Source organism: Uranotaenia lowii, chromosome 3 (assembly GCF_029784155.1).
Source record: "Uranotaenia lowii strain MFRU-FL chromosome 3, ASM2978415v1, whole genome shotgun sequence".
NCBI classification, from domain to species: domain Eukaryota; kingdom Metazoa; phylum Arthropoda; class Insecta; order Diptera; family Culicidae; genus Uranotaenia; species Uranotaenia lowii.
The window spans coordinates 153,206,573-153,231,397 of record NC_073693.1 but is presented as its reverse complement, the minus strand read 5'-3'; the positions used below and the strand labels follow the sequence as shown (position 1 = coordinate 153,231,397).

The 24,825-nt window shown below is 37.8% G+C and overlaps 1 protein-coding gene across 2 annotated transcripts in view; it reads left to right on the top strand.

The window, feature by feature from the left end:
* LOC129757320 (triple functional domain protein) overlaps nucleotides 1–24,825 on the top strand; it is a 233,912-nt gene that overhangs the window by 58,406 nt on the left and 150,681 nt on the right. For both annotated transcript variants that reach the window (XM_055754504.1, XM_055754505.1), the window contains exons 4-7: nucleotides 2,132–2,794; nucleotides 2,857–4,152; nucleotides 4,760–6,659; nucleotides 6,723–7,051. In XM_055754504.1, the coding sequence (XP_055610479.1) occupies nucleotides 2,132–2,794; nucleotides 2,857–4,152; nucleotides 4,760–6,659; nucleotides 6,723–7,051 (4,188 nt within the window). The remainder of the gene's footprint in view (nucleotides 1–2,131; nucleotides 2,795–2,856; nucleotides 4,153–4,759; nucleotides 6,660–6,722; nucleotides 7,052–24,825) is intronic.

Genomic DNA, 24,825 nt, shown 5'->3' with positions numbered 1-24,825 from the left:
CATTCACTTCTTCCACAAACTTTACCGAGAGTGCCACGGCTCGTCGTGAAGAAGGCCTTCTTGATTCCACACCATTGTTCTTCGACTGTTCCGTATCTCGGCTATTCCGAGGCTCGGGATTCTAGCTGTTCAACGTATGTCCTTTTCATCTCTGGTTTCTCCAACCGGCAGACGTCGTATCGACACCCGACTTTCTCCTCCGCCGTTGGACACGCGCAACTCTCAGTCGTATCTCGCCAAGGACGAAGTGATGGTCAGATCCAATGTCTGCGCTTCGTTTGTTGCGGACATCAAGAAGGCTTCGGTTTCGGCTGATGCAGATGTGATTCCAGCTCCCGATAAAAAAAAAGTTTTGATTTTTTTCTTCAAGTTGCGGTCAGCTAGGAAGTAAACTACTTTAGTGTTTGAATACGATGAAACAGTAATGTAACTCACATATTATTGCTGTTTTCTATGGTAGAATAAGAGTCCTCCTTAAAGTGGCCATTATGCCCTTATCTCCTCTAAAACGTAGTGAAACTCAACGCCCCAGTATGCCAGACCAAGGCTTTGCTTCTCTGTTGGAACGCAGAATGCAAAGCAATCAACGCAAATCGGCTAACTGAGTAGTATATTTAGACTAAGCCTCGGAAAGTCTGAGTAAGCTTTGAAAATCCGTTCTATGGAACTTTTTGTAACTTGGATTATGTTCTGTTGAAGCCAAATTCATATGGCGTATTTTTTTTTGATTCCGGATTTGACTCTGGAACCGTCAGAATAAAAAAAACGAGTTTCGGGTTTCGAGTTATTCCATACGTAGGTGTGCGTGAGAACGAGCGCAATGTTTACATGCAGCTGTCATTTTGTTCTCCCTTCTGGATTTCTTCATTCGGTTCTTCACATCCGGATTGCCGTTTTTCGTGTCCGGATTGCACTGGACAGCAGATAGTACGATTTTGCTTGGCTCAGAGGTTCAAAATCGCGGCAATAATCATTTGCCTGTTCATTATTTCAACTGTTTTGCTTTCAGCCAAAAACAGCTGTTTAATGTTTTGACAACAACGTTGAGAGTATTGGTGAACTTCTCGCAAAACTGACTTTTTTCTCAGGGCGACTCCGTCCCTTTTTCGAGCGAACCTAGGTTGCCTCTCGAGCAATAAATGAGCACGATGACAGCAGTTAGAGCGAACCTAGGTTGCCTCTAGTTTGCCTCCAGATGAAAAAAATACGGTAATAGACTTCGATTTGAACAAAAAATCTACATTTCAATTTCTAGTAACAACCCTGGATTCATTGACTTCATAATCGCATTTGAGGGTGTAGTATAGCGCGCAATGTGATCGAAAAAAACTATAAAAGTATTGATTGAGAACTCTGGTTGTATAACGCAAAATTTAAAGTATCAACCTTTAATTAATTTCTTTCAAAATTCTTCTCATTAATTTCAAACCTGTCATCACGATGTTTGATAATATGATTAATTAATTTTGAAATAAGTAGGAATTAAGAAGATTAGATGGAATGGCCTTTCATCATCGAAGATTTGTTCAAGTGTTCCACGAGCTTCCAATTAAAAAAAAAAACACCGGTGAATACTTTGGCTGCAATAATCTTTAGCCAAATTACCTACTCATAGAAAATAGCTCAAAGAATAATCGTATAATTTGAGGTTAAATTATTGTTATATCAATTCATTGCTTACATAACAATTTGCAAATTATCGTCTGTTGAAAAATCGAAAACAAAAGAAACGCGTTCCGCCCTCAATCTCACGGACCGCCAAAAATAACGGCCAACGAAGAGCCAGGCAGGCAAACAGGGAGGCACCCAGCCAGCACACATCTCTCATTCTACACCTATCAATTTCCATTTGCCGGGGGTTTCAGACGAAAGTGCAAGTGATTCAATTATGTACGTATAGGTATATGGATGGGCTATTTGACGGTCGTTGCCGAATGTTGTAAGCCGACCAAAATAAAGCAGCAACAGAAAGGAAAAAAAAACAGTTGTACACCTTTGCCCGCACACGATATGGGCTATTAAATTCGTTCATCGGTTGATTATTTGGGGGAAAATTAGGTGCTAGTTTACAATAGATTTACAATGCTCGCATGCTGTGAATAGGTTGCTGATCAGTATTTGTTCGTTACAGGTTCTGCAGCAGCTTGAGACTGTCCGGAATGCCCAGCAGCAACTGCTCAACATGTGGCAACATAGGAAGACTACCTTGGACCAGTGCTTCCAGTTGCGACTTTTCGAGCAAGATTGCGAAAAAATGTTCGACTGGATCCTACATAACCGGGACGTCTTCCAAGAGACTTATGTCGAGATTGGTCATAACTATGTCCTTGCCAAAAATCTCCAGGAAGAGCACCAGCGATTTGCCATGACATCACGCAATGTATCGTTCAACATTAACAGGATATTGGCGGTGGCCGGAAAGCTGATCGAGAGTAGCCATTATGCCGCCCAGCATATTCGCACTCTAGCGACCAGACTGGACAAAACTTGGAAGGACTTCGTGACGGCCCTGGACGAGCGAACGGCTGTTCTATCGCTCTCGGTTGTGTTCCATCATAAGGCTGAACAGTACACCGAAAGTGTGAGCAGCTGGGCGGCGGCATGTGAAGCTACAATTCCAACACCCACCAACGTTGAGAGTCTGGAAACGGCTATCCGGACCCACCAGTCGCTCTACGAGGCGATGTGCCAGGCCTACACGGAAGTGCATTCCACCAGCAAAAAGCTACTTTACCAGCTTGACCATCTGGTACAAGTATGCAATCAACCTCCGGCAGTTAATACCAGAAAAAATGTAATTGTTTTATTATTAATCTACAGATTTACAGAGTTTTTACAATCTCTTTTGCCTTTTAGGACAATACTCGATTCAACGGAGGAAATCCGGCAGCTGATTACAGTGAAGGGGCGTCTCATGTTCTAGCTGTTATACACCAAATTTTGGGACATCATCGAGCCCTGGAGAGCAAATGGCATGCGGGTAAATTGCGGTTGCACCAGAAGCTGGCCCTTAGGTTGTTCCAGGAAGACGTCAAGCAAGTGCTCGACTGGTTGCAAAATCATGGCGATGTTTTTCTGCGGAAGAATCGTGGCATTGGCAAAAGTTTACAAAAAGCTCGAATATACCAGACAAGTCATGAACACTTCGAAAACGTTGCTCAAAACACGTACCGTAACGCGGAGAAACTCCTGGCAGCTGCAGAAGAACTTGCCCGGTCGGGTGAGGTTGCCCCACAAGAGATATTTTCTGTTGTTCGAGAGTTGGAAACTAACGTTGCTTCCTTTGCCGAGAGAGTGGATCAGAGGCGTAGAAGGCTTGAATTGGCTGTCGTTTTCTACACCAACGAAAAAGAAATATCGGCATGGCTTGAGCAACTACATGCAGAAGTTGCTAACGAAGAATCAATGGAACTTGCTAACGAACATCTGGAAGGTACTGAAAGGATGCTGGAACAGTGCAAGGAACAGGAAGAAAATACTCTGAAAACCTGTATGCAAGCCATCGCTCAGGGTGAAGCTTTGCAACAAGAGCTACGTACAATAGAGGAAGAAGATTCTTCAGGGTCGCTCACAGCGGTACAAAATGCTCTCGAAAGGATACAGAAGAACCGTATCGAAATGGAAACTCTATGGCAAACAAGGAAAATGAAAGTGGACATGTACCTGCGGCTACGAATGTTTGAGCGTGATGCTTTGGAGGTTTGCTCTCAGCTAGAAATGTGGGCCGAAGAACTGCAACACACAGACGTTTCCCGAGATTTTCAAAAAACGGAGCAAGTTCTACGCCTTCACAATGAGTCCGTCAGCCAAATGCAAACCACGACCTATCAGATTATCAATACCGGTCAGGAATTGATGCAGTTGTTTGAATCATCTGGAGTACTTATTATGGCTGATCCACACACGACTGCTCAAACGAGAGTTCAATATCTTTTGGAATTCTTGCATGACCGGGAATTGGATCTGGAAGATTTGGCCGAAGCTAAAAGAATCAAGTTGGAACAATCAATGCAGCTATGTCACTTTCAGAATGACGCCAACCAGGTTATTTCGTGGATTCGCAACGGAGAAGCTATGTTGATGGCCAATTTCTCGATTCCGAATAGCTATCAGGAGGCCGAGCAACTTCGGAAGGAGCATGAACAATTTCAGGTATGTGTTCCTAGGATATGTTAAAGATCGTTTTTTATATCAAACCATTATATTGAAGTAGAGATATAGTTTTTATTCAAAGGCTTAGTTTATAAGAACCGAAGATGCTCGCTTAGGTGACTAGAGTCAGTTGGCGATCGAACATTATCGCATAAGGAGCTTGACTTTTGTGTTGGGACTGTTAGGAATTGTATAGAATAACTAATTCGGAATGACTTGAAAAAGTAGTGTTTTTCAACTAAAGGGGCATGACGAACGTTTTTTTTAAATAGCTAGGAATAAAACTTAAGAAGATTACTTTTCAAAATAGTTGTTTATTTTCGAGATTATATTAAAAAGGAAACCCTTTGAACGAAAAAAATATCATTATTTTTTCGAGCACTCAGATAAGTCAGGAAATTAAACACTTCAAAAAATTCATCATTTTAAGATTTTACTGATGATTTGACTTACATATTATGTAGGTACCTGACTATCTGGTAAACAAAGGAAATTTTTTTAAAACGCTAAAACGTTCCTTCTTTCCATTTGATCCCATTTCTACTTTTATGAAAATTCCATCAAAATGAATCATTTTATTGACTGATCTTTTTATATTTATCCGCAGGTCGCAATCGAAAGGACCCACACATCAGCGGTACAGGTCAAGTATCGTGCCGACGCTCTCATGAACGCCAACCACTATGATCCACAAAGTATCAAAGACATTGCCGACGAAGTCACGAAGAAATGGCAAAAACTAGTCACCTGTGCGGAGGAGCGCCACAAACTCGTAACGGCTTCGTTGAACTTTTTCAAAACGGCAGAGCAAGTGTGCAGTGTGCTGGACAGTCTGGAGAAAGAGTATCGACGAGAGGAGGATTGGTGTGGCGGTGGCGGTTCCTCGGACAAAGGGCAACAAATAGTGCAACTGATTTCGAAACACCAAGAGCAGAAGGAAGCATTCCTGAAAGCGTGTACGCTTGCCCGACGTACAGCCGAAACATTCCTTAAGTATGCAGCTAGATCGTTGCAGTTTTATCACATCAAAACAACAGTGAATAGTGAATCGCGAGTGAAGTCTATTTTGGACAAACTGTTGACTCAGGAGACGCAGGTGCTGGAATATTGGACCCAGCGTAAAAAGCGTTTAGATCAATGCCAACAATTTGTGTTATTCGAACGATCGGCCAAACAAGCCATCGAATGGATCCATGACACCGGGGAGGCTTACTTGTCATCAAGAAATAACAAGCTATGTAGTACCCGGGAAGAAACAGAAGTGCTTTTAAAAGAGCACAATGAATTCAAGGGAACAGCGAAGGAAACGCGGGAACGCGTGAAACTGCTCATTCAGCTGGCCGACTCCCTGGTGGAGAAAGGCCATGCACACGCCAGTTCGATCAAACAATGGGTTGCAACGGTGGACAACCGTTACAAGGACTTCAGCAGTCGCATGGAACTTTATAGAACAAATCTGGAGAAATCTTTAGGCCTACCTGGTATACAACAACAAGATGACAATAATAGTAGTAGTAGTAACAGTAGCAACAGTAGCCTTAGCTGTAAATCCATTTCCTCTTCAACGACTTCTGTGTCTACAACGACATCCTCTACAAGTGGTATCTCGTCGGCATCTTCTACCACCGGAAATGCATCCGTACTCGAATATCGCCATTCAGATCCGTCACTGGAAACCAAGCTTAATGCTGCTGCCTCTGCATCCGGATCTGTCGGTGTACCCAAAGAAATGAATGAGGAGAAACGAAAGTCCGCCCGCAAGAAAGAGTTCATCATGGCTGAGCTCTTGCAAACGGAAAGAACATACGTTAAAGATCTCGAAACATGTATCAAAGTTTTTGTTACAGAGCTTAAAAGTGGTGTTGGTGTTCCGCCAAACCTGCTCGGCAAAGAACACATCTTGTTCAGCAACATCGAAGATATCTACCAGTTTCATGAAAAAATATTTCTCAGAGAGCTCGAAAAATATGAAACTATGCCCGAGGATGTGGGCCATTGTTTCGTAACTTGGGCCGCCAAGTTCGACATGTACGTATTCTACTGTCAAAACAAACCCCAATCAAACGATTATATGGTCCAGTTCGGTGGAACCTATTTTGATGAAGTGCAACGAAAACATAAACTAGAACACTCGCTGCCAGCGTTCCTGATAAAACCGGTGCAACGAATAACCAAGTACCAGTTGTTACTCAAAGATCTCCAGTCCTGCTGTGACGAAGGCCAAGGTGAAATCAAGGACGGTCTCGAAGTGATGTTGAATGTTCCGAAGAAAGCCAACGACGTGATGCATCTGTCGTTGCTCGAAGGTTGCGACGTTCCACTGGATAATCTTGGAGACGTTGTTCTGCAGGATTCGTTTCTCGTGTGGGATAATAAACAAATTCTCATAAAAAAGGGACGCGAACGTCATGTGTTCCTTTTCGAGCTGTACATCCTTTTCTCGAAAGAAGTAAAAGATACAAACGGAACGGTCAAATATATTTACAAAAGCAAATTGCTCACTTCCGGTAAGATGAAATCATAAAGGATTTTTATTACAATGTGACTAAATTTTGCCTTCTTATTCTTAGATTTTGGCGTGACAGAACACATCGAAGGTGATGAATGCAAATTTGCGATCTGGACCGGCCGAGCACCGATGCTGTCCGACTATCGTATCGTGCTGAAGGCTACCAGCCTTGAGACTAAACAGATGTGGGTCAAACGGTTGCGGGAAGTTATCCAGGAAACTTACTTCTCGGGTACCTCGTTCTCGCTATTGAAATCCCCGGCCAAGGTTGGTGCCAAGCAGCTTGGTCAGCGACTGTCCAAGGATATCGATGACACCTTGAACGATAACGACCAGGATGGTAGCTCTCTAGCTAGCTTCGGTTCCGGCAACACTACCGATAGTGAAAAGGTAAGTGATGTTTTGTTATTCATACATACCTGACCGGTGTTCTATATAAAGCTCAAAACTGCATGTGATTGAAAATACTGAAACTCGCCAATGCAGTGGTAGCGGGACCCTACTAGAGATGCATAATCGGTCTCGAAAGTTTTGGAAGTTCACGGGAAGAATCACTTAATACACTCAAACGGATTGCACACCGTGTGTGCAATGACTTTCCGAGGCTATAAGACCGATTGCACACAGTGTGTGCAATGGAAGTAGTTTGGACTTTTTCATGATTTTAAATAAACTAGTGGATGAGATGTATTGTCCATATATAAACAAATTTGCTCTTATGTAGTGCTCTTTACTGCGGTTCAAGGCCGCTATCAAACTTTTCTTTGCCCCGACTTTATCGGCTTGCCAAGTGTCGATCGTACCTGCATACCTTCGCGATCTACTACGCATGTTTTAAGTTTGTAGTTTCAGCTGCTTTCCAGCTATGGAATCGTCCATCCTACAACCTGTTGCAGGGCAACATATGCCCCCGAAGCTTATCGGCATTATAAGTAGACTTAAATCGATCTTGGGTTTTTTGCTATTCCAGGGGCGTAGACGAGGGTCGAAACGGGCACATATATTTGGTAGAGCGATAGAAAAAAGTTGTTGCAGAGAGTCTCAAGTCCTAACAACCATAGGTGCGTTGCTAGGTCGGTTGTATGACAACCATCGGATTGTTTTTGCCGTAAGAGCCTGGGTTATGACATTTTCGAAAGGTTGTAATCCACATTCAGCCATTAGAGAGATGATAGGGCTAGATCGGAAGGCTGCGCTTATGGTACGAACTCCTTGGTTGTAGGCAGGTTCAAGAATTTTGGTCACCTTGTCTCCGCCTCGGCTGAATAATCCAACTCCATACAAAATTGATGGCAGCAGCCAAGCGCGTAGAAACCTTTGAAGGATGGGACGACATGCGGAACCACAGTTTTGGCGCAGGATTTTTAGTATGTTGCTAGGACGGTTGGGGATTTCAACGGGCACTTCGCAACGTTACACAGGACGGAAGTGTCAAAACTTAACTCACTTGATTCTGGCCACGGTTCCTCCCTTTTCCTCGGCTCACTTGGGCGGACACTCCGCACACTCACAGTACTCCGAACTACTTCAAATCTTCGGTGAGGATTTCGACGTGTTTCTCGTTTCTGTGTTCCTAATTAAGTGAACGAGCCAATGGCTTCCGTTCACGCATAAGCCCAAGGTTCCCGCTCTTTCCTTTTGAGCCTATTCTGGATCCGGTGTCAGATGTATAATTTGACACCTGTCATTTGACGGTCAACCCAGATTCCGACATATTAGGCAAACTGTTTTATAGCTACTTTAAATTTAAATTTTAAACATCTAATGAGTCAAAACTAACAAAAACATATTAACAAACACGCGCAAACAAAACAAATATTTGTATTCCTCCATTGAATTGGTACCGAATGTTGACTTTGATGAATCGGTAACAATTTCCTGTAGAATTGTGGCCCGGGAAACTTTCCTGAAAAATCGCATCGCCATTAAGATTGACCAGAAACCGTTCGTAAAGTTTCTGCGTCCTTGCTTTTGCTCGAGATTGTTGCTCTACAGATTTCTTAGGGACCTTCCGGTTCTTGCACGCCTTCAAGGAGTTCCTGGCCTTGGCGATCGGTTACGTTTGAAATGAGTAATTCCTTTAGCATCCAACTGGGGCTAACTAGAACCAGGTTTTCTTCCGAATCTAGGCAGATCCTTCAAGGGCGACTCGTTGCCATATTTGTCGATGATATTTCTCACGTATGTGTGTCACTTTGAACTGTTTTGCGATTTAGTTATAGACAACACCCTTACAGTGCACCAAGTGTGCAGAATTTTCTTTCAAGTTTCAAGATCAATACGAACCATAGCAAAGATGAAAAACTACTCCGAACAAATCGATTGCACAGCACTTTTTAAGCAAACAAACTTTTGCTTGTATACGCACAGAGAAAAGTTGACCCATTTTTGAGTAAAATAGTTTTAAAGTAGCTTATGACTTTTCTATAAGTATAATTTTTACATAAAAGCCCGGCACGGAATTTAGTTTGTTGCCGTCCGAAAGTAGCGTCGATTTTCTCCTGGATCCCTTTTAGGATCACTTTGCAGAGTACTTTGAGCGTTGGACACATCAACGTTCTGCCACGCCAGTTACCACACTCTGCTATGTCCTTTTCCTGGACTTTCACGAGAATACCCTACATCATATCGGTCGGAAAAGTCTCCCAGATGTTACGAAATAGACGGTGCAACATTTTTGCCCGCTTTAATAAGCATCTCAGCGAGAATAAAATCAATTCCAGGCACTTTGTTGGATTTCATTAATTGCTGCTTCTATCTAAATTTCAAGCTGTTCAACATATGCACTTTTCATCTCTAGATTTTCCAACTCGCGAACGTTGTATCGGGATCCGACTCTCTCCTCGCGTCGTTGAACAAACGCAACTATTAAATAGTCACATTCCACCAAGGACGAGGTGATGGTCAGATGCTTAAAAAATGTCAGTGTTTCTCTGGTTGCGGACATTTAAGAGGCTCTTTCTCCGTTTTCGGCTGATGTGGTCAATCTGATTTTTGATTCGGCCATCTAGAGACCCAAGTGACCTTATGCGCTGTCCGAGGGGGAAGAGCGATCTACTGATCATCACGTTGTTGTTGCCACACGTCCTAGACCACGGCGCATGATTCTAATAATTATTAGAAACCAAACCAAACCAAACTTGGTTGTGAACACTTTTCGAGGGGCTCAGATGAAACACACCGGTAATTGGAAACGAACTTTATTGCTTGGAAACGAACCTTACTGAGTAACGATTGCGTCATAACTAACTTTATTCAAATCATTCTTACTCTCTATATATACATGACAGCTGGCGTTGATCTGTACAGTAGACTGAGTCGATTTGGGGTCATTTTTGAATTTCTCAAACCCTGGGGTCTTAAAAGCTTCGTTTTGGTCCAAAACTCATCATAGATTTTTGGCAGAATTTTTAAGTAACGTTTACATGAGTAAATTTGAACTTTTAGGTTTGTATGGGAAAATTGAATGTTTTGTACTGAAAAATCAACATCATTTTTGTTTCTTCTGTAGAACCGAGCCTGCTTATGGTGTTTGTGCCAATTTATAAATTTCTTTCAGGAAATTTTCCGCTGAACAACTTTGTCGAATATCATAACTTCGTATCTTTTTAGACAAAAAAGTTATTAGCTGTTTAACAGGTGTATGTCTTTTTGGATTGATAAACCATGAATTCAATTGACACCACTGCTTGTTCCCCACAAAGTATGGCATGAAAAGTGGTCTTGCAATACTTCGCTAGGCACCCAGCAGTGGTGTCAATTGAATTTCTTGTTTATCAATGCCTAAAGACATACACCTGTTAAAGAGCTAATAACTTTTTTGTCTAAAAAGATACGAAGTTATGATATTCGACAAAGTTGTTCAGCGGAAATTTTCCTGAAAGAAATTTATAAATTGGCACAAAAACTATTAGCAGAATCGATTCCCCAGAAGAAACAAAAATGATGTTGATTTTTCAGTACAAAATATTCAATTTTCCCATACAAACAAAAAAGTTCAAATTTACTCATGTAAACGTTACTTAAAAATTCTGCCACAAATCATGAATGAGTTTTGGACCAAAACGAAGCTTTTAAGACCCCAGGGTTTGAGAAATTCAAAAATGACCCCAAATCGACTCAGTCTACTGTACAGTGTGTATGTGGTTGTGTTGATATAATTATGGCTAACAATACTAGGGATGTCAGTGTTTTCTGGGGAGATAAACTGCTCGAATCCTAACACTGGTTTTTCATCAATAACTTTTTTCATCACTAGCCGATTGTTTTTTATGGTTACTTTTCTTAAAGCTTAAGTTGAGACAAATATGTCACTCGAAGACAGCAACACGATTGGACTTGAAGTAAAAAAGTTATTGCAGTTCGCCGCAAATTTTGTCCAACACGCAATGAGTACTTTTTACGCATTGCGTTTTATAGGAGAATAAAATACAATCTTTGAACCGCAATCAGGGATGCCAGGTGTTAAGGAGTAAAAATCTGGGCAATTTTGAAAAAAAAGTCTGTGTGTGTCTGTGCATAGGGAAAATCACATTTTTGGTACTAAACAAGAAATTTGACGATGCTTGTGAGCGGGGGGGGGGGGGGGGGGGGGTCTAGGTTATCCTGTGGCATTCGGGTTATTTTCGAGTAGAGAACTATATAACAAACACTGTTTCCTACCACGTACCATGCCGATCTTATTTAAAAAATAATTGTTTAATGAATGATTGGTTAAATACCAATGAATACAAGCGAGATTTCAGTCTAATCTGGCACTTACGGATCAAATCCGATGCATGAATATTGACTTCATCACTCAATTTTGAAAGTCTGTAAAATCTGGGCACTCTCAGCAAAAATCTGGGCAAAATCTGTGTCTGACAAATATCTGGACGAAGGGTCAAATGTCTTGGTTTTACAGACAAATCTGGGCACCTGGCAACCCAGACCGCAATAACTTTTCTGTTTCAAATCCTATCGAGTCCTATCTATTAGGCTTTAAGATAACCAACCATGAAAAACAATCGGCTAGTGATGAAAAAAGTTATTGAAGAAAAAACAGTATTTTTCGTTCCTCCCGGGCAAAATACCTTAAAATTTTATTCACTTTTGAGATTCTAGCAACCCCTCCCTATGGTCAGATCATCCTCAAATTTGGCATGTGACCTTTTGGTAAGCTTATAAATAATTTTGACTTGGAGCGAGTGAGATTTATCATGTTTCATTCTACTATGATAAGTGTACTGCGGTTCGTTAAATTATTAAAAACTGCAAAAATTTCAGTTATGGTAAAGTAGCCATAACTTCTTCAATTCTCAACCGATTTTGATGAATAACCACTTGAAATCTTTGTTTTAAGTTGACATTTAAGTGCAAAAGAAAATCAGATTTTTTAAATGCTACCATCGAGTCTAAAACTTTCGCTTTTTTATATTTTTTTCTATCATAAAGTCACTAATATCAACAATACTATTGATCATACGCAAAAACGGTGTTCAGATGATCGATAGAAAATTTATTCACTTTCAATATGCAAAAGAGGCATTTCAAATTACTGTTATGCCGTCCGAGATATTTAAATCTAAGTACAAGAACTTTTTTTATTTTTCCAAAATTTCATATTTTGAGCATAACTCAAAAACGGTTCTACTGAGTTTTTTTTGAATTTCATTTTCGGATTCAGCGCCCGATTTCACATCAAAAATGACCTTCAGTTTACTAAGTTCAAAAATGCTGTAAACTAGTGTAATCGGAGCCAATCTTTGCGTTGAAATCGTTCAAATGAATTTGAAAGTCACTTTCCGGATTTCCCGAACTACGATTTTCAGTTGACAGTAGGACTGCTTTTTCGTCTACAAATCAGCAACGTTAGTTGGCTCATAACACTTGACAGTCGTTTGGTCTCTAATCCATGTCCTAAGTCCGGTTAGGATAATACTTTTGACATTCGTCTAATGTCTAATAAGGGCCGTATGGGCCTTTGAGCTTAACAGAATACCAAATCCTCATTTTCGAGTCGCATTTTACCTTGTAGACCAGAGTAAAACAAGACTTGCCTTTTCCGGTATTAGGTTGCTCAGTCCTAAAATTTCAAGCTTCAGGCGGCTAGCTTCTCTAGCTAGATTAGCCAGCTTGCATTGTAGGGCAAAGGTTAATTAAAACGTTCCAAGTTCCAATTTGTTTCCGTGTTTTATGCTCAAAATCGTAGCCAAGGGTTTCCTTCGGTTTCCGTAACAATTTAGGAAATCGGGAGCAGTAGGTCCTTATTCCGCGATGGGGTTGCCGACTGGACTTAACTGGTGTGTACATAACATGTGTTTGTTTTTCTAAAGATTCAGAGAAATTTCAACCTTCCAAACATAACGAGAGACCGATGATTCAGTGGTTAAAACAGCTCGTTAACTAAAGCAGACTATAACGTGAGTGGATACACCGAGCTTTATTAAGTAAAGCAAAAAAAAAGGGCAGCGAAATTATGATATAAACTCTATACGTGCAGCTCGGCATCCATCCACAGCCTTTAATTCGCCCCGTACGTCGGTAGAAATTTCCTTCCGGTCCTTATATCCACCTCGTTTCACATACATATCCATCAACTTGCCGTGGGACCTTATCTTGCAAACCGAATAGCATCCCATTGGCACTGGCAAACGGGGCTTGTTCGTTTCCCACGTGCATGAACAGTGGATGGACTTACGAAAATACGTCCTTTTTGTGGATCCTGTCAGTAGAATGGTGTTTGATAATATTCTAGATTTTAATTTAAAAAAAAAAATTCTTGTGTATGTTAACGAGGCTCTCTCAAATCTAAAAAAAAACTTTTTTTTAGTGTTTTTAAGTGTACCGGTTCACCCTATGCGCCATGTACAGAAAATAACATTTATGCTCGTTTAAGAATGATACCGAAGGAATCTTGAAAATGTTCGCTCTGAATGGCACATAAAATGTCTCTTTAAAAAGCTGCACACGACAATCCTGGGGCATGTTTGATGGCACGAATGGCACACGGCGCTACAAAGAGCTTGAATTTACTGTTGTTAGTTAGGAGAAGGAAAAATCGCTCCCCGACATGTTTGTCAACCTTCATCCATACGTGTATGTATGTATGCATTTAGCCGCTTACATACAGAGTCACGTACGTGTTACATTCGTACTTACTACTATGCCGCTAACCAACTTTCCAGGTAAATTATTAAATGGGATATCACCGGCACGTTTAGAAGCTACCTCAATACGAGGGTAACTCTTGCTGCTTAAAATTAAATTACTTTAATTTTTGAAGCCGGGAAATATTTGCAGCTTTTCTGCCATTTTGTGTGCCTTTTTTTTGTTCCTTTTTTGTAAAGGTGCATCAGTTAGTCATTTTTGTCTTCAATCAAATCAGCTTTAATTAAAAATCGATCAGTTTATTGAAATCACGAGCCTACAGATTTTATTACCGCCACCCACTTCTGTTAAAAATAAATCTACACACAACCATGACCAGGGCCATCAAATTAAGCTAAAAATTTGTGATCATTTTTTGCTGCTATCACCATATTATCATCGTCCATCGTGTCGGCCATCATCAAAATGGGAATCCTCGAGCCAACCGAGTGTAATCGTCACTCAGCCGTGCTCAAACGATTCGATGAAAAAACATGAAACGTTAAAAATAGCCTGCACAAAACGTAAAAGCAAATGTTGCTGATTCCATTCATATATTCATTGTGTGCATTTTTACTTCTATCCATTTCTTTTTTATTCATTCTGTGAATTTCTAGCAGGATGAAAGTTTTTAAAAGGTTGGGGGATTGTAAACTGTGACACGAAGTTACATTCACTGTTAGCTTGATGCAGAAAAGTTGGCAGATTGCTTATGTTGAATCTTGTGTACAAAATCTTGTAAAAGTCACTAGAAAAATGTTGAAGTTTACGTAGATTTGGTTTGGGAACCCTCACATTTCTTTGCGTCTAACAGGTTTGCGCCCCGAATTTTACGCAAATCATTCAAAACTGTCCGAGTAGTGTAGTATTTTACATTGAGAAAGTAGGAAAAGCCTTTCAATAAAATGTCAGGGTGGTCACTGATTCGGAAAATGCGAGTAAAAGTCGGGATTTAAAATCCATCCGAAAGCCAGACTTAAAACTTCTAGCAATTCAAGAATGTTAAAATTGTAGAATTAAGTCATGTTGTTACCAAGAAATAGCTGGTAGTAGAAATAAGATATGAGGCCCTTGGAGCCAGAGGCGGCAATGTGACAAAATTAAAAAATCTGAGTTAAATACACGGAATCAATCTTTAAGAACCAAACACCATATGTTATTTAAATCAGAATTCAATTAACTGTTTTGTACAGATTTTACTACTTTGGAAAAAATCATACACCCAAAGAAGAGCTTGCAAAATTGCAATGCCGCTCGGCGCTAACTCCACGCCAAAAATGTGCAATAAAATGTACTGTACCGAAGATGTTAAAAGGTGTTCCAATCAAAAGTAGTCAAACTGAATTGCGTGTAAATCGTGTATTTGTTTATTAAAACAATCAAAGTATCTTTCTTTTCGAAGCTCAATATGTATAAAATGACTGGTAAAGCGGAAATTTTTTATATCATAATATTTTTGACTTTTTTCTTTTGAAATTATTTTGTTATTAATTCGATAACATTTTTGTAATAAAATGAAAATATTTTTTCACCATGGGTGCACGGAATCACCTCATTTTGGCATAGTTGACGAATGCGTGTATGTAATAAAATGAATATTTCAAATAATTATCAAAAAAATAAAACACATTATCCATATAATTATAAAATCATGTTAGATGGCTATGGGTATTGACCATGGGTGCACGGTTTCACATCAATTTTGTTTTAGTAGATATTTTCAAGTATCCATCGCTCTGAAATTGTTCAGCACGTTGCCTATAAATTATACCTGATATTGTAGGTTTTGAAGCATATTTTTTCTATAAGTAGAGCAATTTACCATGGGTGCACGGATTCACTGTCATTCTTCCAAAATTAACTGTTTTGCATGTTAAAGGTAAAGAATAAAGACTTTTATAGATTCAAAAAAAAATTGTGTTATATACATGGTTTTTCACTATGGGTGCACGGATTCACCGCGTTTTAATCAAATACACTGAGGTTTTTTTTTACGCGGTATTTGGTCCCGCGTAAAAAAAAACCCGCGTAAAAAAAACCGCGTTAATTCGAAAATCCGCGTAAAAAAAACCGCGTTAATTCGAAAATCCGCGTAAAAAAAACCGCGTTAATTCGAAAATCCGCGTAAAAAAAAACCTCGTTAATTCGAAAATCCACGTAAAAAAATCCATTTTAATTAAAAAGTTCAAACAAAACAGCACGTTACTAAAAAAACGCGTAAGAACCATGATTATTTAAAAATTTGCGTACAATGATAGTTTATTTTTAAGATAAAAAACAAAATCAATTAGATTAATAGAATAGTAGGGTCTCAGGTCTCATGTTCCATGTCTCAGGTCTTAGGTTTCATGTCTCAGGTCTCAGGTCTCATGTCTCATGTCTCATGTCTCAGGTCTCAGGTCTCATGTCTCAGGTCACATGTCTCATGTCTCATGTCTCAGGTCTCAGGTCTCATGTCTCATGTCTCATGGCTCATGTCTCATGTCTCAGGTCTCATGTCTCATGTCTCAGGTCACATGTCTCATGTCTCAGGTTTCAGGTCTCAGGTCTCATGTCTCATGTCTCATGTCTCAGGTCTCATGTCTCATGTCTCATGTCTCAGGTCTCAGGTCTCATGTCTCATGTCTCAGGTCTCAGGTCTCATGTCTCATGTCTCAGGTTTCAGGTCTCAGGTCTCATGTATCACGTTCTTAGTCTCAGAGCTAAGATTTTCCCAACTACAAAAAGATTCTAAGTGTTTTCCTTTGAAAAAGTCTTAGAATATTTTCTCTGAAAAACCGCGTTAATTCGAAAATCCGCGTAAAAAAAAACCGCGTTAATTCGAAAATCCGCGTAAAAAAAAACCGCGTTAATTCGAAAATCCGCGTAAAAAAAGCCGCGTAAAAAAAAACCGTGTAAAAAAAAACCGCGTAAAAAAAAACCTCAGTGTATTGGACTTTTTGCAAATTTTTAAAAAGCATTTAGACAAATCTTAACTAAACCAAAATCGAAACCATGTTTTCATGTTGAGACATTTCGATTTAAATAACGATTTTTATTTTAAGTTCCGTTTTTTCATTCCGGGAAAAGAAATATTTCATTTATATCTTGAAATAATAAATTTATTCATTTAATATTAAAAAAAGGTTTTTTTTCAATCGTATATTTATCTGATAAGATGGTAATTGAATCAACATCCATAAAAATCGGAAAACGGTTACTATGGACCGAGTGAATTTTAGGAATTATATGCATCAAATTATGTCGTGCGACGGAAAATAGTGAAAATAAAAATTATGAACCAACATTGTCAAATATACACGTTTATTTGTTTTTCCTTGATAGTTTTTCGATTGACCTATATTGCATTTCAAATACCTATCATGTCTAACACAAAAATATTTTGTGTTCTGAAGCAAGTTGAAAACAATTTCTTTCCATATAATTTACAACGGCAAATTTGCAGCCATTCCATGCACCCATGTTGAAATATCTTAGCGCCGATGTGGTCTAGCAGATAGGCTAGCGCGAGTCTGGTCTTGATATGCCAGGCGTACTGGGTTCGTTTCCCGGTATCGGCAAGACAACTTTTGGGTTCAAACCCCATAAGTAGCCGACAGGTAAGATGTGTTTCCTCTTATAATATGAATGTTCAATAAAAATGTTCAATCAGTTGCCAGCTAACCAGGTATATACACGAGTGCCAGAATACCTGTAAGTGAACTTGCATCGGAAATTTGTCGAACCTAATAATCTAAAAATGCATGTGAATGCATTCTTGGGCAGAAACTGCGGTGAATCCGTGCACCCATGGTGGATAACCAACATATAAAAAAAATCGGTGCACCTATGTTGTAATATCATTTAAATTATTCAGTTTCTTAGCTGATATCTTCAAATTTGAATAAATGAGTACACAATTCATAATTATTTTACTCATACTAGTTACCATAGACTAAAAATTCAGGCTCAGTATGATATTTCAAATTTAGATTCTGAATATAGATTTCGTTCAGAACTCAGAATTAAGAAGGTCGAATTAAGTTCTCTGTGCTAAGAATTGGATTGCATTCCGTCAGAAGTTGAACTGAAAATTCAGATGAATTTTTTGAATATTCTGGTATAAATTTGAGATTTCAAGTTTTGAAATCGGCCTTAAAATGAAATTTCAAAATGTAAAAATATCACTAAACTTAAGATTCTAAATTCAGACTCATTATCTGGATTTAACATACCCATTTTAGAACAGAAATAAAACCACAACTAAGAAACTAATCATCTAAATCCATAATTTATTAACCAGTACCTACACAGTACTATGATTTCAGAAATAATTGTTCCAATAACATTCGAAAATCATAACCCCATATTCAGAATCAAACAAAACAAAACATAACAATGTTAATGTTATTTATGCCATAATAATCTAAATTTCTAAGTTTAAACCTTAGGATTGGATTTCAAAATTTAAACTCAAAGTTCAAATAAGCAAATAACTTTGATACTAATATCGGCTTTTAAGAAGCAAAATTTCAATACCAAGTTGATATTTCAGAATTTGAGTTGAACTTTTCAAGTCTGAGTTTAAAAGTAAAATATATTAACAGCACCAAATAAGCTTCTATATTTATCTGAATATACTGATATGTCAGTGTTATTGAAAAATTTTGATTGATTGTTTTATTAGAGACTTGAAAATTTTTAATTTTTGTCCATTCTGGCGATTTTTTTAATTAAATTTATATTTTGAGATTTTTGAGATTGATGAACCTCTTTTCAAATGCACATTTATAGTTTTTTCACTTCCCAAGTGAAATCAAATAATTTAGCATTGAAATTTCCCAAGTTTTCAAATAAAATATAGTAAACTTCTACATGAGAAATCTAAAAAAGTATAACCTGTGTCATCAAATATTCGGCCAAATATATCATTTTCCTGACCTTTTGATGATGCAGCTTTCATTTTAAGACATCATTATGGGCTTTTCGTTTCTTTAAGAGTTATGGAGGAAATCAATTTTGAATTACAAAATTGATTCACGGAAAATTTGCAGTTTTCACATACTTTCACATACAAATATCATGAAACGTCCAGTTGTTCGGTCAATAAATCTTGTAAAAGGTACCATGAAAAACATAAAATCTCACAAGGAAAAACCGGGAAAAAACCGGGAATTTAAAAATGGAAACGCGCTGGCCACCCTGCATAGTATAAAACATGTTAATCACCTAAAACTACCCAATTACTCGAATGGACATGTATCAATTCTAACATAACTTTTACAAACCTTGATGAAATTTCGCCAAATTTAGACAGAAAGTTTGAATATAGTTGAGCAACAAAACAGACCAAAAAAATTGAGACTCAAGTGCTTGAATCCGAAAACTTTTTCTACAAATATTCATGACTTCGCATCGAAGATCAATAGTTTTATAACGAATGACACACTTCTGCCCTCTTTAAATTAACTAGGGCTCATTGTCTTGAATGTAGATTGCAAATGAAACCAAAAGCAAGCGAAATTTTTTTTATCTTGTTTGAGTTGTAGGGTTGTGAATTTTATCAGTCATTTTGACTGGTCACGGTCCGAGTGTCCATGGCGAAATTTTTCTCGCTTATAAAAAGAGCTAGTGAAATAAAAAATACACAGTTTTGTAGAGATTCAAAATTCATGAAAAGTCGTATTTTTTGCGAATTTTTAAAGCGAAGTATTTAAAAGATATTCAACAAACAAAGTGTCCAACCAGTCATTTTGACTGGTGCGGTCTTTCTAGTGTTAAAGAAAATTTCCGCCGAACAACTTTGTCGAAGACCGTAACTTCGTATCTTCTTAGGCAAAAAAGTTATTAGCTGTTTAACAGGGATATGTCTTTTGGCATTGGAAAACAATAAATTCAATTGACACCACTGCTTGTGCCCCGCGAAGTATTCCATGAAAAGTAAGCACCCAGCAGTGATACAAACCTAAAAGTTCAAATTTAGTCATGTACCTATACGTTACTTAAACATTCTGCAAAAAATCATGGATCAGTTTTGAATCAACTTTAAGATCTTAAGACCTTCGGACCGAGTCTACGGTCCAAAGTTCATCTTTAAGGATCCGTCCGCGATTTGATTCGGTATATTCAAATCTATTGCCAATTTAGTGGCACTACGTCGAAGAATTCGCTCGAGGCGCGTCTTGATGATCCTCAAATTGACTCATGTAAACGTTACTTAAAAATTCTGCAAAAAATCATGGATCAGTTTTGAATCAAAACAAAGCTTTTTAAATCCCAGAGTTTGAGAAATTCAAAAATGATCCCAAATCGACTCAATCTAATGTCCACTGTGTTGGTGAAGAAGATCTTCTGCAAACAAGTTGTTTTTCTTGATTATTTTCCTAATAAAGGTAACAATGATATTCATAAGTGATTTATTGCAATAACGCCCTCAACTACCGAACCATAAACTTATTCAGCTACCTTCCATGTCCGTGGGCCAATATATGTACCTCATTTATCCTACACGATATTGGGCACTATGAAATGATGTAACAGTTTGAGCTGCTGACTACAAACAAATAAAGGACGTCATCTGTGCGTCAAGTGGAGAGCTTTCCTCCTACCGATCTTCGTTTGTTCCTAATGGGAGACTCCGTCGAAAACTTTTTCGGAAACAGATTCGCATACGAGACTGTAATAAAACAGTTGTGCAACCAATTGGAAAGGAAGCTCTAAACATATCTTTCCATCTCAAAGCATCATCCCACCTATGTTTTCCATTATTTATATACGAACACTTTTTGCTCAGATATTAAATAAATTTGTTCGAGATAAACGAATTAAAAAGAGAAAAAAAGTGGTTATCTCAACGGAAAACCACGGACACACCACCATATGGTTTGGTTTTGAGAAAAACAAACAAACCGCTCTTCTCTGTTATTTCAAGAAAAATCTCGGAGAACCATTACCTTTAGTGTATCTACCCGTTTGGTTTGATTGATAACACTCTCTGAAGGGTCGCGGTCGTTCTTCGCATAAGCTGACTGGCATGGATGCTGTCGGTGTTTGCTGTAGTTGAAAAACGTACCGACGTTGTACCCACTACACGCCAAAACTCTGCTGGAGACGTCATTCTTTGGCTCCGGGAAATATCTCCCACTTCCCTAAGGTTCAGGTCAGGGAGCAGCAAGAGTAACACAATGCTCTGAAGCTGAACGACGAGTGCGCATTCGGTGGGATTTTCACTTTCGTTTTTCCTTCAATCTCTCGCGCTCTCAATCTCTTTTGAAAGGTTCAGTTTTCCACCCGCGCGTCCCGTTGTCGCTGCTAGGATTTTCTCTGCTAATGTTAATTTGTCAGTATGTTATTGGTTCACATGTGCATCATCAGCATGAATGTGATTGAAGGTTTTTATTTTTCAGCGAGCCAAAAATACACTCGGTCTAAGATATGAAAATATAAACAAATGTCTTTGACTGTTACACGATCTGGGTGTGATGTTTGCAAATAAAGTGTCAATCATTTCGAACTCATTTGTTAAGATTGTACTTGACATTTGGTAAAATAGGCATCCAAAATGCAAGAAATCTTAAACTAGCAAAAATTCTGTACTCAGAATTTTCAAAGAATCATCAAACAATTCTCATAGAAATATTTCTTTCGCGTATACTATTATATCGTTTGAAATCTTTGTCAAATAATACGATTATGTAAATGATAACACAGCTACAGATTTTCTCTATTGTTTGGGGAAATAGGAGCATAAATATCTCTGTAGCTGTTTTGCAAATGAAATTTTTTTCCCCAATAAATCTCTTTGAATCTACTCGTAGCCGTTGAACGTGGTTATGCTTGGTATTCGAAATTTTATTTTATCATTCCATCATTCAATATCTTTTAAAATTCAGCGTTCTACAGAAACTCTTATTGATACTGTCTTGAACCATTTAAGGTTCTAACAAATAAAAATAAGGACGATAATCCACGTTAAGATTCGTAAACACAAATATTGTTTTTTAATCAAGCCATCAATCATTCACAATTAATTTTCAATCACTGAAATTGTATGTTGGTTATGAATATCTTCCGAAAGGTATCATCTAATTTTTTTTATCAGATCTACAAACTTTTGAAGTTCTGTTTTTTTTAATTTGATCAAAATAAAACATACATTTCAAAATTATTTAAAAATCTGATGATTATCATGCAAACATGATCAAAGGAATAAGTTATGTTAGTAAAAACTAAAATTTAAAGGCACAATTTCCCCGTTTATTTAGGTAACATGCTGCTATTATTCCTACTCCTTTTCGGTTTAATTCTTTAAAAAAAACTGAAATTGAAGTTAAAACTTTATTCAAAGTATAGATGTCTTCTTAGTGTTAATGTTTTCGGAAAATATTCTCTTCAACTAAACAAGTTTATTTATTTATTTATTTATATCGAAAATCATGTAGTTTAAGGTAATTTAATTCCTTATAATTTACTACAATTTGTGCTACATAGTATTCATTTAGATAATTCTCTGCTGTATAATTTTAATTAATCTTGATAGCTACTCTACAATTCGAATTTAACTGGTATTTTTTGGTATCTGGTATTACTGGTTAAAAAATTCTTTGCAATCTCGTCTGAAAGTTATAAAAGAATTACAGGTTCGTAAGGTACTAGGAAGTTGATTCCAGAAACTTATTCCCTTGACAAAAATGGATCGACTATAAGACTCAGTATGGTGGCGAGGGATAATAAAATTTGCAACGCGAGAGCTTCGAGATCTAGTAAGTTTTTCATAAAGATAAGATGGTTTACCCGTTTGAACAACTTTGTGCAAGAACATACAAGCTCTATATTTATAGAAAACTTTAAAAGGACAACCCAGAAGCTGTTGATGATGGTGGCTCACTCTATGGAATCGATTTAAATTAAAAATATATCGTACGCAGCAATTCAAGGCTAATCGAAGACGGCTCATCAAGGACTCCGACGCATTTAAAAGTAATTCCGCTCCAAAAACAAAATGTGGAAGAATGAGGGTTTTAAACAGTTTTAATTTGATGTTAATGGGAAGTATACTTGTTTTAAGTTTGAGAGTTCGTAAAGTGTTGTAAATTTTAGTACACTGAGCGTTGACTAGTGCGTCACATTTCAAATCTCTCTGAACTATTACACCTAAGCTAGTGGCTTTATCAGCAAATTCAATATTTTGATCACCAAGACTCAATGCTGGAACATTGCGTGTGTTCAAATTGTATGGGAAAAGGATAGCTTTAGTTTTGTCATGATTGATTGGCAGTAAATTATGCAAGGACCACTGGTAAATGTTTTGTAGATCGTCATTCATTAAGCTTATTGCTTCATGGCGAACAGATGTAGATTTGAACATCATCAGCAAAAAGATGAACTTTGGTATTTGAGCAAACAGTTTCTAGGTCATTAATATACAAAGAGAATAAAAGCGGTCCAAGAATGGATCCTTGTGGAACACCCGATGTAACATAAGCAGCATTAGAGTAATCATTTCCAATAGCTACAATTTGCGTACGGTTGCTCAAGTACGATTTTAGCAAAGAAATAGCACTGCGTGAAAAATTGAATTGTATAGACAGTTTTTTCAGTAGATTGACATGAGACACTTTGTCAAATGCTTTCGAAAAATCAATCATCAGAAGAACGGCGTTTTGTTTCTTATCTATCATACAGTGAATGTCGTTGATAACTTTTATCATTGCGGATGTTGTGCTATGGTTTGCTCTGAATCCAGATTGAAATGGGCTCAATAGGTCCATACTGCTTATATATGTCTGCATTTGTTTATTCACGATACGTTCAAAAACTTTAGAAAGTGTGCTTAATATGCTGATTGGACGTAGGTTAGAAATATTTTTACAATTAGATTTTTTTAAATTGGTATAATTTTGGCAATTTTCCGAGGCTTGGGATACTTCCCTGAAACTAATATTGAATTAAACAGTTCACACATGGGAGGGAGAAGTAAAGGGAGTAACAGTTTTATAAACTTCAAGGATACGCCATCATGCCCTACAGCATTGGATTTTATAGTGCTTATAGCTAATATTACGTCATTAATATCGATTGATGCAAATTTAAAGCCACTTTGGTTAAGTGGTAAAAAAGGCAATTGTGAATTGCTATTGGAGAAATTAGATACAAAATATTCATTTATTTCATTGCTTGTGTGAGATGAAACATCATTGCAATCGGATTTGAATCTGTGAATACTTTTCAGTCTTTTCCAAAGCTCCTGATTTGAATTTGCAGATTGCATTTGATTTGAGACAAAGTCTACTTTAGCTCGTTTAATTTGATTATTCACCATATTTCTTAATCGTTTATATTGCTGGAAGTTCGAGACTGATTTAGATGATTTCCATGTCCGGTATGCTAGATCTCGGTTATGCATCGATTCACGAATCTGATTTGTGAACCAAGGATTTTGCTTAGGTCGAACTCTTCTCAAGGGTACAAAGCTGTTATACAATTCTAGAATGCGATTGTTAAAAAGCTCGACCGAAATCTCAGAGTCATTAACTCGGCTACAAAAACTCCAGTCGATCTCATTAAATGTTCGTACTAAATCAGGCATATTTATACACTGCCGGCTAAAAGTTTGGGATCACCCGCTAAAAAACATGCAAATTTTGATCGTTCATATCTCAGCCGTCTTAGGACATATTGCAAATCTTCTGATCTCATTTGAAAGATAATGAGCAATAACTATTTCGGATTTATTTTGCCCAGAAATAATGTTTTAGTTTTGCACCTAAAACTTAACCTAAAGTTAGAGCATTTTCAAAAAAAAAACGCACTCAATATTCAAAGCCGATCATCTCGCGATAGGGTGGACCAAATTTCAAAATTTGAGTTGCATTAGAATCCTTATTCTATACTTCTCAAAACACAATCAAAAAATTTTGTGCAAAAATTTAAGACTGTACTATTAATTAATAAAATAGACACTTAAGTTATCGTCCAAAAGTTTGGGATCACCCCTAGTATGGTGTATCGACCAAAAGTTTGGGATCATTTTTTCAAAAACATGCAAATTTATCTCA